The sequence below is a fragment of the Lissotriton vulgaris genome, chromosome 10, assembly GCF_964263255.1.
Source record: "Lissotriton vulgaris chromosome 10, aLisVul1.2, whole genome shotgun sequence".
NCBI classification, from domain to species: domain Eukaryota; kingdom Metazoa; phylum Chordata; class Amphibia; order Caudata; family Salamandridae; genus Lissotriton; species Lissotriton vulgaris.
Window position 1 is genome coordinate 176,966,470 of NC_141698.1, and position 15,590 is coordinate 176,982,059.

Consider the following 15,590-nt stretch of genomic DNA (forward strand, 5'->3'; position numbering starts at 1 on the left):
CTATTTAAGGTTCGGTTGATTGACTACAGCTGCGCCGCCCGGCCTCCGGGATGTGGGCTGATGGGCCGTGTCTACAACTGTATTCTAGATTAGTACACGATTGATAGTTTGGGAATGCAGCCCACGGACGGAGAAAATATGTGTCTCGTACCTGCAACAAAAATAAAGTTAAAAAAAAAAATAATAATATTTAATTAACAATTAATAATTATTTAACAATTATATTATTTACAAAACAATCATTTAAAAAAAATATATTACTTAATTACATTTACATTACTTCCCACCATATTCCCCTATAAACCCACTACCCACAACAGAACACATCTATCTATATATGAATTAATTAAAATTATTTACCAATCAATTAAAATGAATTAACAATTAATTAAAATTATTTACCAATTATTTAAAATGAATTTATAATTCCTACTAATTATTAATTAATTATACATAATTAAATAACTTCCCACCCTATTCCCCTATAAACCCACAACCCGCTACAGAACATATATATCAATTAATCAATTATTTATAATGAGATAACCATTAATTAAATTTATTTACCAATTATTTAAAATTATTTAATAACTACTAATTATTTTTTAATTTAACATATTTAAATTACTACCCACCCTATTCCCCTATAAACCCACAACCCGCTATAGAACATATTTATCAATTAATTAAAATGATTTACCAATTAATTAAATATAATTACCAATTATTTATAATTAATTAATATTAACTACTAATTATTATTAATTTAACATATTTATATTACTTCCCACCCTATTTCCCTATAAACCCATAACCCGCTACAGAACATATTTATCAATTAATCAATTAATTAAAATTATATTCCAATTAATTAAAAATAATTACCAATTAATTACAATTTATTAATAAATCCTACTAATTAATAATCAATTTAACATAATTAAATTACTTCCCACCCTATTCTCCTATAAACCCACAACCCGCTCCGGTACTAAAACATATAATTTACTTATAAATAAATGTATTAATATATATATGTAATACACATATAATATTAATTATTTTAATTACTTAAGTAAAACATATAACACATACATAATTAAATACAACAGAAATAATACAAATATCGATATTAGTGTAATCGAAATTAGTAACATCGATATATATGCTATCGATATTACTAACTTCGATATTACTTACATCGATATTAAGTATTTCGATATTACTTACCTTAGGGTCGATATTCTGTCCAACGATATTCTTGTCTTCGATATTCTGCACCTTCGAAATTACTGACACGATATTTTGGTACATCGATTTTTCATACTCGATATTTTGACTGTGTACTGGTCTTCCCATCCCTCCCCCCAGTTAATACCTTTCAACAACGGGGTTGTCCTAATTAACGTTGCCAGCGGTTCTATTGCCATTGCAAACAGCAACGGCGACAGGGGGGCATCCCTGGCGCGTTCCTCTCGTTAGTCGTATCGTGTGGGATATATGTCCGTTGGCCGTAACTTGAGCCAAAGGAGCTGAGTACAATAGTTGGACCCACGCTCTAAATTTTGGGCCAAAACCCCTGTGAACCAGGACAGCAAACAGGTATTGCCACTCTATCATGTCAAATGCCATTCTCGCATCTAACGATAGTATCACTGCCGGTTCCGACAAGTTCGGAGCCTGTGCGAGCACTCCATGCACACGCCTGATATTTAGGGCTGTGTTCCTGTTTGGCAGGAAACCCGACTGGTCCGGGTGAATCAACTGTAGGAGATGGTACATTAATCTGTTTGCTAACAGCTTAGCCAAGATCTTGGCTTCTACATTCAGTAACGATATCGGACGGTATGAGGTGCGTTCTGTCGGGGTTTACCTGGCTTTGAAATTGACACTATTGTCGCGATTCGTTGATCCAGTGGGAGTTCCGCATTTTTCAAACTATCGTTATACATTGCCAATAGGGGCGCACTTATATTCTCTGTTATAATCTTGTACCATTCTATTGGAATCCCATTGGGGTCCAGTGCTTTACCTGACTGGATTGAACAGATTGCTGTTTGAATTTCGTCCTGTGTTAAGTCTGCCTCTAATTCTGAGGCCGCCTCAGGTGTAAGTGTCTTCATTTCAATGTGGCTAAGTGATTCCATCGTTTCAGCCTCCGTCAAATTCTGGTTTGACGTGTAGACCTCCCTAAAGTACTCCGCTAGTGTGTCTAATATTTCTGCCAGGTGTTTTTTAGAGTGTTCCCTCCTGCGTCCGCAACTGCTGTATACCCCTGGAGCCCTCCCCTATTTTGTCTAGCCAAGCTAGAAATTTGCCTGCCTTGTCTCCTATATCGTATATTTTATGTTTTGTCGCTGTAATGTTCCCGACCGTTCGGTGATTTAGTTGATCCTTGTACCGTTGCTTGTGTATATGTAGGGTGTGTGTCGTTTCTGGAGTAGGGTCTGTCATGTGTGCCCTGTTCGCTTCTTGCAGCTTTAGTTCCAATTCAGCTAATTCTCTCTGTTGCTTCCGTTTATGCCCGGTGATAGAGGCTATTGCTTGTCCCCTAAGGACTGTCTTGTATGCTTCCCATACTATGGACGACGAGTCTACTGAGTCTGTGTTCTCCTCAAAATAATGTTTGGTAGTGTTTTTAAGGTCCTTCCTAATGCTGGGAATCTTAAGATAATTAGGGTAGATAGGATATAGCCTCTTACGAGAGTTCTCTCGGCATGAGAGTGTCAGTATTACTGGGGAGTGATCCGAGATGCCCCTGGGTTTTATGTCTATCCCTTCTACGCTGTATAGACTAGCGCCCAACATCAGGAAATAATCTATTTGTGACAGACTATTGTGTACTGCAGAGTGGTATGTGTATTGGCAGGCTGCTGGGTGTATGGTTCTCCAGACATCTATCAATCCCATGGCTTCTAAGAAGCCCTGGATCCGGGAAGGTCCAGACGCCTGAGGTCGAGCAGAGAACCTATCTACCATCGTGTCCATTGTTATGTTGAAATCCCCTCCTATAATACGATCACCTTCTGGTAGGTCTAGAATGAAGTCTCCCAATGCAGGCAGTGCCACTGGCTGGAGCGCCGGGGGTATATAAACCGATACTATATTCAAAAGTCTGCCCTCCCACTGCCCTTGTATCGCTGCGAAGTGTCCCTGGTCATCTATCTTATTCTGTAGTATTATGAGTGGGGAGGTTTTCTTTACAAGGATACCCGTTCCTCTTGAACCCGTAGAGAATTCAGAATGTGCCACCATTTTGTATCCCCATCTATCCAGAGCCTTACATGCTTTCCCGGTGAGATGCGTCTCTTGCAGAAGTACTATTGCTGGGCCATGCCGTTTTAAGGCCTGTAACACTAGGCCTCTCTTTACTTTATCGTCTAGTCCCCTTACATTCCATGTTATTATCCACAGAGTGGCCACCGGTTTCTCTTGTGTCAGTGTACAAGTATGGTTAAGTTGCGAATCTAGTGCCATGTGTAAGTTGTTGAGGGTTGAGGAATTGCTTCTGTGTTGGAACACTAGTGTACCCACCCATTATCCACCTACGTATTGTGTCTATACTGTCGCGAGTTGCTGTAAACCAATTGAACAAAACAACATTAAGTTCCCCCCTTGTCCCAACCCCCCTCCCTGCCTCCCTGCTTAACGGACATATAACCGCCCACCACCCCAACTTAGCAGAGTGCTTCTCCCATCCCCAAACCATATTACTTGCTTGCCGGGGTGAAAGTCTCGTGCGAGCAGTAGCCCTTCCTGCCCTCCGAGGCCCGCTTCAGTCCAGTGTTCATATGCGGCTCGACCTTATTATCCATAGTAACAGTTAAGTTCTCGGAAGCCGGGTACTCAGGAATCTGGCCCTTGTTCGTTTCCTCCACTTCTCGTGCTCGGTGAGCGGTCCAGATCCTCCTGTCTTGACGTCTGGGAGTCGGGGTGTTCATCCTCCTTCAGTCGCGGATGGTTTTTGTTTCCACGACGGGGCCCTCTACTCGTCTCCAACCCTCTAGCCAATCAAAGGCCGCTTCTGGTGAGTCAAAGAACCATGTTTTCCCCTCGGCTACTACCCTGAGCCTCGCTGGGAATAACATGGAGTAGGGTAGTACGTGCGATTTCAATACCTTTTTGATTTCCATGAAGCTTCTTCTCCAGCAGGATACCTCAGCCGTGTAGTCGGGAAAAAAGGCGATCGTAGAGTTATGTACTCGGATCGGTGGGGAGATTCTTGCCGTTTGTAGGATCGCGTCCCTGTCACGGAAGTTAAATAGTCTGGCCAATACTGGCCTCGGGGCAGCCCCTGGTTTCGGTTTTCCACCAGGTACTCTATGCGCTCTTTCAACGGAGAAGAAGCAAGATAGCCTCTTGGGTTGCAATCTTGTCTTGATCAGCTCCTCCACATAGAGGTCCATTGCTTGCTTGCCTTAGAATGTTATATATTTGAAGAAGGTCAAAATGTCAGAGTTTCTCAATCAAGCCAGCCATCTAAGCTGTGGTCAATTTGAATACTCCCTGCACCTTACATGTACATAGCCTACTACCCTAACTTTGGCTGACCTATATGTCAACACTTTCTATTGACAATACATTTCCCCAGGAAAGAAATGCAGATCTTTGCAATAAGATTCCAGGTGCAGAGTTGGAAGTATGGATCTTGTAAGTATACAGTACAAAACTATACAACATTTGCAATGAGGGGAAAATTTGTGCTAAAGTCACTATGTTAAATCCTCATTTCAGGAGATTACGCAAGCGTGAGATGTGAATGTCAATCATTGCACGCAGGCTCTGTATTACTCACAACTCCATTGACTCTGCCTGTAACCTTTAAGGAGCTCATTCATTGAGATTCCAAATTTGTTTTCACTGTAACTACAAAGGCTTCTCCTAAGTATTGGCAGGCACCATGCACAGCACAACAAACACCAGCCATAATCATCTCTGTGCATACAGAGACCAGACAAGAAAACATTGACAAAAGGCATCAACATAAAATGTTGTTTATGAGAAAGACACGGACAAGAATTCTTACCCCATTGCCATATGATAATACTGGATCAAACAAGCTGTCCAGGTAGCGATCCATGCCCTTTTGGGACGGGGGCTCGCTGAAGGTATCAGAATCTGCTGAGGAAATGAAATGAGACTAACTTTAAGTTACAGATGGCAGCCCAGCATAGTATAGGTCTTGCTTTTTAATATTTATTTATTAAGACTTTTTTGAAGCAATCCTTTTTGCATTTCTGCCACCTAGAGTGTTCTGAGCAAGGGTATACAAGGAGGATTACACGGAGCATTGCAAAATATGATGACACTGTGTAGTCAGGAGGCACCACTGAGCACCTAAAGAAAGAACCGTGGGTTCTTCCATGTGAAGCTACAAGTTTAGCTGGTGAAGTCTCAAATGATGAGCCAAAGCTGTATGGTTTTAGGTGTTTGACCCAAAATGTGGCAGTGCTAGCAATAAATAAGAACAGTCTTGAAGGACAGGATTCCTTCTCATTGACCTAGTTTGCTATCACATGGCCATAGACTGACTGGAAGAAGCGAAGTCTCAGACCTCTTTTGGATTTTGGTGAGTATCTGAGAGTCAGGAAAGTGGTGGGCAATCCAATAGGTAGCTGCCTATAAATGAAGAGACCTACTGCCAAATTGTTTGAACATGGGTGAACGAAAGGCCTGTTGCTTTAAGAAAGATGACTCGGGCACTTTTAAGTTGGGTAGGGCTGAAAGACTTTTATTTTGTAACCAGGGGTGTGGCCATATGGAGATCAGTGGACTATGCACATGGGTTTGAACTGTGATCAGCTGTTGGAAGAGGCACAGTGTAATCTGTGAGGAGTCAAATGCTTCTTGTGGCTTATACTAAACACAAAATAAAATCCATGGATTTGCAACCTTTTAGTTTGGCAGACATCTTTATAGAGAGTTCTCTGTATGAGCTGACATGTTGTTCAGGCGTGATATCACCATTCCTTGGACCAAGGCACATTTCTGACGATGAAGAAAGACTGGGAGAACAGAACGCCTTGCAGCCAGGTGGTGAAACACTTTCTTTGTGAATGTGTGATCAAACTGGTGACCAACTTTTCACATGCATGGATTGTAAGAGAATGCGGTCACATGGAATTTGGCCTTTAGAAAGAGAGAAGTGAGGGGTCCTTTGACCCAACAAGCATTATCTCCAAATAAAATCTGACTGTTCAAGTAGAGCCGACAGTCTTTCATCTAATGCTGCATTTCCTTTGGACAAACTTCTGGTTCTTGCTAGGTGAAGGCAGCTTTCAGTTTGACTGAGAATCAGGTTCAGTATTGAGCTGTCATTCAATCAACTTTGGGATAAATGAGAACAAGTGGCAATACAAATGTACTGGTTGCGATGGCACCCAATTCTCTCATTCTTGGAGCACAATTTAACTGTTAGAATAATTATCACCCCATAAATAAAAGGGTACCACATAAAGTAATATGGGTCTGCAAATTGGGGCTTTGCTTCCGCTGAGGTTTTTAAAAAGCTTTGTCAAATTTGTGATCCTCTGTAAAGTGAGGGTTTTTTTTTAATTAACAATGTGTGGGTGAAGACTCCACAAACGTAGCACATATCCAACGGTGGAAAAAATCCATACAGCCCTGGCATAAAGGCGTGTTTCAAAACTGTTATCATGTGTTGCTCTAAGTTGAAAAGGGTTGAGGGACTTTTTTGGGGAGTGGTAAACTCACAAGAACCTGAAGTATTTAAACCGTTTGGTGTTGGAATTAATTTGCAGGTACTCAAAGGGTTTAAATTGCAGTGCAGGGGTTTCTGTACAGTTGTGATGGATGATTACTAAATGCTGTGATTTGCTGGAAAGAGATCAGCATGTTTCGGTTAAAATACAGATTTACTGTATAACCTTGGTCAGGACCACTAACACAAGACCGAGGTCCTTCTTCTTGGGAAAAACAAAGACCTGTGGAATCCTTCTCACTGGCCTTCCGAACTCGGCTCCATCCCTTCTCCGGCCACACATGTGAGAAATCTTGTTGTTATCATTGATAACACCCTCTCAATGAAACAACAGGCAAACAAAGTGGTAGGCCTTTGTTTCACTATCATGAAATGGTTGAGAAAGATCTTATGGATGCTGCCCCTTGCCACCCAGAAGACCGTAGTCAATGCACTCATAACATCTCGGCTTGACTACGGCAACATCCTTTACCTGGGCTCCAACCAAGCCGTCACCAAACGCCTGCAACTTGCCCAAAATGCGGCCGCAAGACTGCTTTGCAACATCCCTAAAAAATCTAGTGTGTCTAAACATCTAATTGACCTTCATTGGCTCAGGGTGGAAAACCGTATTAGGTTCAAAGCCCTGAGCTACATGTTCAAGATCAAATCTGGCACTGCACCAAAGTATTTACAATCTCTTGCAACCCCCTACCTTCCAGCTAGAGAACTGCGCTCCCAGACCTCGGCACTATTTGCAACCCCGAGATTCAAACTAGCGAGAATGGGAGGGAGATCATTCTCGGTACTAGGGCCCACTCTTTGGAACAAGCTCCCGCTTCACATTCGCAAGGAAGACAACTATGCCAGATTTAGAAAGAACCTGAAGACCTGGCTCTTCCACAAATAAATCCTTTCACTTATCAATTTTCTCCTGCTTTTGTCCGATTTGTCATCGGCGCCGGGAAACCCTTCTTGGGTAGCTGTGCGCCATACAAATATAAAAAATAAATAAATATAAATAACACACGTTCATAGAACATTCTCCAATTACCACAGCTATTGTGTACTACCATATTATAGTTTACAAACACACCATGTCAACCTTGTTAGTAAAATTGTTAAAATATCTTGTTCACTGTACTTATTTTGTCCAAAATAAATCCAACCCACATCTTGGTGTTCCTCCCTTCCCGATATACTTTTCAATGTTCTTTCAAGGAGTTTCAACATCTTTCTGGGGTCAGATTTGGGATTTCTATTTTGGGGATAACTTCTCAGTCAGCTCTGATATTCTCAGACTGTGCTGGATGATTGAACAGCCCGAAATATGACATCTTTTACTGGTGCCTGCAGGCTAGATAGGGTAGGATGTACACACTGTATGTCTGGTGTGCTGCAGGATAGTCTAAAAGTGCTGCCAACACAAGGACATCACCCAAAGGCAAGACTGGACAAGATGCCAGAATACCAACCTCTCCTTGGTAGAGGGAAGACACATCAGGTAATTAATGGCATACGGAGTCACTACATTTTGTCATGGCAAAGTTGAGTCCAACACCTCAGGACTGTTCTTCGATGCTGGATCCTAAATCAATGCCACAAAAGTGAAAATGGAGAGAGTACCAGGTTAGCAAGGTTGCTTGCTTAAGTAGGAGAGTCTCATGTGATAACCTTGACAATGGTTAGAATCAGCAAGTTGCTCTGTATTAGTCGAAACCAGCCATAATACTAGAGAGAGAGACATTTTCAACTGTCTGATACCAAGAGGACTGAATGTTCTCTTTATACGATAGCACACACACTCTCCACTGGTGTTTCCAGTGCAGCAGGGTGTATGAATGGCTAATGAAAAGCAAGAATGCCACAACCAGGCAGAAATGAAAGTATACTAACTACCAGCTGGTTTGGGAAGCATTTCTCAGTTATTTGGAAACACAAGTTTTCCCTGAAGGAGACGAAGCAAGGGACCCAATACTTCCAAACAACCTATGGAATTTCAATGATTTTTTTCAGATTCACCACCTTTGCTGATCGACCTTCGTGATTGAACATTTAGAGTTAGTATTGTGAAAGACAGAATGCCACACAAAATTGTGGCCTTTACTCTCTGCAAACACTTTGAAAGGGGTCACACTAAGAACAACGATATGGCCAACTCTGTGATCTGGGTATACCCTTTCTTGGGCATTTTTGGGATGAAAAAGTTAAACAAGAACAGGGCAAGGATAAAAAAAGATATAACCATCCAAAATTCTCTATGCTTACTGAGTTAAAAATGGGGATTCCAAGACTATTCATGTGCTAAAAAACACAAAGAGCTCCATTTGAGCAGAGCCGCATTCCTACCATTGAAATCCTGGTTTATGGACTATAGAAGACAGTTTGAATATAGAATTTGAGTACGTACTGATGGTATGTTATATGCACTGCTGTTAAAAAAAAACAGGGGTTCCCAGTCCGACAACGGGAAATTATTATAGCAAGTGAATCTATGAAAGATCCAATGCTTGAGAAAGGTAGAGGTTCCCTTGGTACAGAATGGCTGAGGCATTCTGACTATTGGATGTACAGTGTGAGTGACTGCTGATCTACCTTTAATTATTTTTCACTAACTGAGGCATAGCCACAACACTAAAGCACATGTTGAAATATTTCATTAGTTTATTCCAATGACTTATCCTTCATCAATGCCAGATATTTGCACAGGAGTTAAGTTCACCAACTATGCAACAAATATCCAGCTCTGGTGGATTCAAGTTAGCAACAAATGAAGTTAGAAGATATGATTAAAGGTGGTAAGCAGAACTGCATGTTACAAGGGCCAATTAATGGGTCTGCTAACCATACTAGAGTCAGTTATTCAAAATCAACTCATACTTTGTTCCCAGCTGCTGGTTAGGCTTCTACCTCTATATGCCTCTTTTTCTTTAAGTTGCATTCACCATGATGCCTGAAAATGTCCTAGTGTAGGACATCTCACATATGCCTGTCTCAGAGGTCGTGCTACAGAAAGGGAAACAACTTTCTAATTCAGCACCACCATTAAGGCAGGAATAAGTATAGAATAACCAACAAGCAGTCCATAGGAGATCTGCATTACAGAACCAAAGAAAGGAGCAGTTTGTCTTAGACAAACATTGGGCTTGACCAGTTATTTACCTTAAGTGTGTTTCCATATTCTCAGAAATTACAAAGCAGATGTCAAGAAAATGTACTGTTAGATTCTCTTTCACACTCAGCTGCAAATATCTGAACAGCATAGTATATAAGAACATCCCCTGAAATATTGGTAGCCTCAAAGCAGCCCCTAAGGAAGTTCTCACCACAAACATTAATCACAAAAATGACATTAGAACATAGAAAAAACTATGAAAATAATGGCACACAGGTGTATTCTGGGACAATAGGCCACATATCCGGCACTTGAAATACTTTTAATAAAATTGGGCTAGGAATGCCAGCGAGGATATATTGGTTCAGGCTCAGGTATCTCCTAAGCAAAATACCCCAAAACCAGTTTAAAGAGTATATCGTATGGACCCATTTTGGGTTGCTACGCTCATACTTACCATGACTAAAGTAGCCTTCAGAATCCGGCACATTTGTGGGGGGCAAAAGAGGGGCCTTGGTTGATGGTGGAGGAGGAACTTCATCGTCTGTGTCAGAGATATTACCGTGAACACTGAAAAGGAAAGGAGGATGAAGAGCAAAATTACACACTAACAGATTAATTATTTAAAATACAGTCTCAAGGAAGAAAATGCAGACTTTAGCAACACAAAACGGAGCATGTTTGGTAACGAAATAAAACACAAAAAAGTGGAAAAATCAATTTCAAATGCACTTCAGACAGATTGCAAAACCTACAATAGTTCAAATTCAGCATTATTTGTGTCTTACTGTTGGTCTTCTTTTTTTTTGAAGCAGGAATTACGGGTGACCAATAAATACAACCCATGAGTCCCCTGTGTGCAGCTAAAGTATGTCTTATTAATTAAGTTTAAAGAAAGAATAGCCGAATTTCTGAAAATTTAATCTGCACATTTATCACAGGATTTCCTACAAAGGTCCAGTAAAAGATTATCTGAGTTCCTTCTTAGGTATGTATGTATGTATGCATTTATGTATGTATGTGTGTATGTATGCATGCATATGGTATTTATAGCACAAACTTAGTCACATTGCAATAGAGAGCTAAACAGGGTCAAAGGCAAAGCACAAAAATGTCTGATTGGTGGATTAGCTGGTTTCTAAAAGCAAAGGTGGACTGTTACTGCAATATGATGTAGTGTTCTTTGAAGAGGTGTGTCCTCAGCTCTCCCGTAAATTGGAGAAGAGCTGTGGTAGTACGGATGGATTCTTAAATGGTGTTCCAGATCCCAGGTGCATTGATGGAGAAGGCCTGTAGTCTTGTTTTTTTCTTTTTTGGACTTTGTCTCCAGTCAGATGATATGCTGGCTTTGAAGTAGAAGGATGCTTTGATGGAATACACCCATGTTTTGAGTTTTACATTTGACAATCCTATACCATTATCCTTCATCTCCTAGTCATAATTCAGATTTATAACCAGGCCCACTGCAGAGAGCACTGTTCTACGTATGCAATTCAAGTTTGAGATAATCCTGGTGTCAAAAAAACTTTGTAAAGTCCCTTGCTGCTCAATACAGTTAAGGTCATGGAATATCAAATACACAACATAAAACACAAATGTAAGGACACATACACACTCATTTGTTCAGAAGGTTAAATATATCATGGCCAGTTTCGGTATGTTCTGTTACCACATCATACTCAATTTCCATTATTGACAGGCAGCACATACTACCGCATCTGACACAGTTGGCTTAATTATATCATAAGGAGTTAACATGGCAAGGCCAGTTACCATTAGGTCATTATCAGTTCCCATAACGTCAAATAAGCATATTATAACAAGTATTCATTATGTACATTTTCATGTTATCTAGTTTCAATTAGGCCAAGTTAACAGATTTCAGGGCTGTTATTCAATCCCTCATCCTTTCACACATTGATAAAGGTAAGTCTCTACTTGTCGGGCTACTAGCAACTCTACACATGACAGACCAACTAGACTCTAATGCAAAATGTCAGAAAATATATCTCTATCCTTCAACAACTACACTGGCTGCCTCTAAAAGCCAGCGTTAATCCAAACCACCAACCAAGCCTTCTCCTGCCTGCCCCCAGACTTTGAAAGTCAATCCCTGATGTATTCAGAATGAACTCAAACCTCCTTTGGTTTGGGAAAGACCTCAAGATTCACCTCTCCATTTTCCGGTCTAATCTTCCATCTCTCCGGATCAACTGAATTGCTCTGCTTTAATCCTATGTTTCACTTTCCTAGTCCCATGTTAATTTCTTCATGCAAACTGTAGCTCCAACATGCTCTTTGTAAAGAACTTCACTGCCCTCACGGCTATGTCCACATTATATAAATATCTAAAATTAATAACAAACTAGAACATCCAGGTAATTTTCATTTGTTCAATATTCCTGTATACAGAGGAAGCAAATCATGACCAGTTGCCACTATGGCCAGTGTCCATTTTTAGAGGCACATCATGGCCTGTACACATTCTCCATTATGTCCAGTTATCATACCACTTAGTTTCCATTAGACTTGACATATTGTTGTGTGTTGAGCTTTGTTGTTGTGTCTTGGTAATGGTTGTGCCTGGGAACATTAGTGATTGTTGTTGTTTGTACACCCCTTGTCTTGTTGCTTTTCTGAAAGGGGTGTGTTGTGTGTTAAGTTATGTATACTGTAAGAAGAGAAGTGTATCCTCTCCTGGTGTTTTACCATGATCATTCGGAGCAAGGGAACCATTAGTTTCACTTTTAGAAGGTGTGGTGGGAGGTTGTTTCATGTGCCCCCGGTGCTAGCAGTTGTGGCTACAGCAGAAAGAGAAAGGAAGCCATTACAAGGTAAGGTTTGTGTAGCTACCATTTTACTCTAAGGGTCTGATTATGATGTCAGTAGGACCGCCAATGACAGGCCATTGGTGGAGATCCCATCAAAAGACAGCCTTTCATTATGACCCCAGGATTACAATACCAGCAGTCAGACCAGATCCCGACAGGGCGGCGGTTAAATTCGTAGTCCTGACAGGAGGAGGAGCCAAGGCAGGCCCCACCATCGGGATTACGATTCCCCCTTTCCGACAGCCTTTTCACGGTGGAAAAAGGCTGTCAGATAGGGACTTTGGGGGCCCTAGACAGGGCCCTGTCCCTCGTGGCCCACTGCAGAGTAGCCCTGGGGGCACATGTAGTGACCCCACACACATATATCCACCGTGTGCCATGCACCACATGTTGCATGGCACACGGTTCATGGATGTGCACAAAGTGCTCTTTCACACTGCGGCTTGGGCTGCAGCCCTTCTCCAGGGCCTAAGCTCAAGCCGCAGTGTTGAAGAGCACTTTCCGACTGCCAGCACGGCAGTCGCAACATAATTCGGCAGCTGGACTGTCTACTGTCTGTCGGGCAGTCTCCGGACGTCCACAACAGCGGTCGGCGGTCCGAAAGCACAGCATTGTCATGATGCCCTAGATTCCGATGAACAGACTGGTTTGCATACAAATATCTCTCACAACACATTTCATGCTTCAACTTATCTAATTCGAAACATTTTCTACAGCAACATCTTTTTGCAATTTTCACTATTGCATAATTTCTTACATTTTGCACTTTGGGATCTGCATTAAGATGGATATGAACGGCTATATGGTAAGGCACCATGTTCTATTGATTATGTGACACAACAGTACTTTTTGACAGATTCTGTGACCCTGGCAGTGCACAGTAAGTATACCTACACATTGGTGTTGTTTTGATTCTTGCTCGTTCCCTCAGAGGCAATAATGAAGTAAGACTTCTGCTTTGGAAAGTCCCTCAGAAGCTCCAGGTCAGAGATTAAATCCAAGACGTAATCGTGTCCAGCAAGCTCCGCCCACTGATTGCCATCCTTCATGGAAACAGACCAGCCTCGCCAGTCGTTAGGGATCCCTCTGAATGAGTAAAAAAATACAAACTTTCAGCTAGACAATTTACAGTGGACTTGGCCTAAGGAACCCAGAATAATGATAAATGTGATTCTAGGGTCAAAACATAAAGCCAAATGTGAATCTCCTTTAAATCTGTGACTTTGCTGAGGTGCTTCATCTGAGACATCTCTGTCACTGAGTGATATTCTGATAAGTAGCACTCAATCCTAATGAGCAAGATCCTAGCTTCAGTGAAATCTGAGAATCTTTGATGAGTCTTACAATGCCAAAGAAGTAATACCAACATTAAAACAAGCATTTGCAATGCAATAGGTCTCGCATTAGGAAAGTCTGAGCTATTGGTATTGTAAATTAAAAATGTTGTATTTATGTGTTGGTTTTGAAAATAGCTAAATTAATAGCTTTGTCATTTACAATTCCAATAGTTTTAACTTTCACAAATGTGACACCTATAGCATTTGTAATGCAATATGTGTTGTATTTACGTGACTTCGATGTACTGATATTACAAATAACAATGGCTTTTAATTTGTTTAAATAATTAATACTTAAATAAAAGTTCTTGTAATTTATAATGGCAATGGCTTAAACATTTGTAAATAACATTTGTGAACATTATGTTCAGTGTATTTTATTGTGACGAAAATCCAAGAACAGAAGTGAAATATTAACATTTTTTTGTGACATTTGTAATAAAGCTTGAAACATTGGGAGAACATATTTGAACCAGTTGTTGTTGAATGGTTGCACAGATTGATGCTGTGGTGGCGCCGAGTGATGCTGTGGCGTTCAGTGACGCGGTGGTAGCGCAGTAACAGTAACTGCAAAGGCCGCCACTGTCTCCTCCGACTGCAAACTTGCATTAAATTCCTGCGCAATTACCTTTTAAAGATAAAGTATTCATCACTGTTCCTCTTTCTGTTCCTGAGCCGTCTCCTGAACCTAGGCCACAGTATGAAGCTACAGTGTGCAACCAACCAGTTTTCAGGGTCACTGGTTGTTTCCAGCAGAGGGCAGCAAAGGATGTCAAATCAGGACAGGCAAGTCGGTAAAACTGATTTCCTTAAGAGGATGTTTAGGGTTATGGTCAGCTGAAGGGCACTAGAAAAAAACATGTAATTCATTCCCAGTATATGGGGTTTCTGAAGCTGGGTGTTGTATAGACAAAATACATATCTAAAGGGTGTGTTTGAATTCTGTATAAAATCATAAACGCAGGTGCTAGGATGCTGCATCTCCCGAGATGTACAAATCATTTAAAAGCCAGGATAAGGTCTTCAGTCAGGGTCAGTTCCCGAATCCATTCTTGTCTCTAGGTTGAAATTCAGACTATGAATCGCCTGGCTCTTTAATGGGGTATGCTGCAGAGACTATCTTTCTGCTTGGCTGGCAAGTCTATGCTTTGGATTTTATATCATCATCAAAGGATACATGTTCATCTGAATGGTGTCACAAAGGCGGGCAAGCCCCAATCACAAATCATAAAACAAACTAACATGCTGGAATGCTTACTGGTGGTGGTTGATAGTGATGCAGGACTGGGTACAGAGAACTGCTGTATTTTCACTGCACTGGAAAGCCCTGCCACTCAAAGCAAATCTTAACTTATAATGTATGCACTTTGCTATGCACAAAGGCATGCTTCTCGCCCAGAGCACACCTAGTGTTTGTTTTGACGTGGCCATGCACCTGCTCCCATCGTGGCTGCAGCCTCCGGGAGGAGGCTCGCCGCTCCCTCCCAGTCCATGCCAGGGTATTCACGTAAATCTCCAGCGTTGCCTCTCTTTGGCTCAATACAGTACCCTGAGCAGTGAATGTTTTCTGGAGACAAAGTTTCTTCTGCAGGGCTCGGCCCGGTGAA

At 41.2% G+C, this 15,590-nt stretch overlaps 1 protein-coding gene across 1 annotated transcript in view; it reads right to left on the bottom strand.

The window, feature by feature from the left end:
- The window catches only part of MYO15A (myosin XVA), a 1,716,372-nt gene that overhangs the window by 890,279 nt on the left and 810,503 nt on the right, over nt 1-15,590 (bottom strand). The window contains exons 34-36 of the mRNA XM_086939741.1: nt 13,541-13,732; nt 10,273-10,385; nt 5,027-5,121 (exon numbers count right to left, since the gene is read on the bottom strand). Of these exons, the coding sequence (XP_086795867.1) occupies nt 5,027-5,121; nt 10,273-10,385; nt 13,541-13,732 (400 nt within the window). The remainder of the gene's footprint in view (nt 1-5,026; nt 5,122-10,272; nt 10,386-13,540; nt 13,733-15,590) is intronic.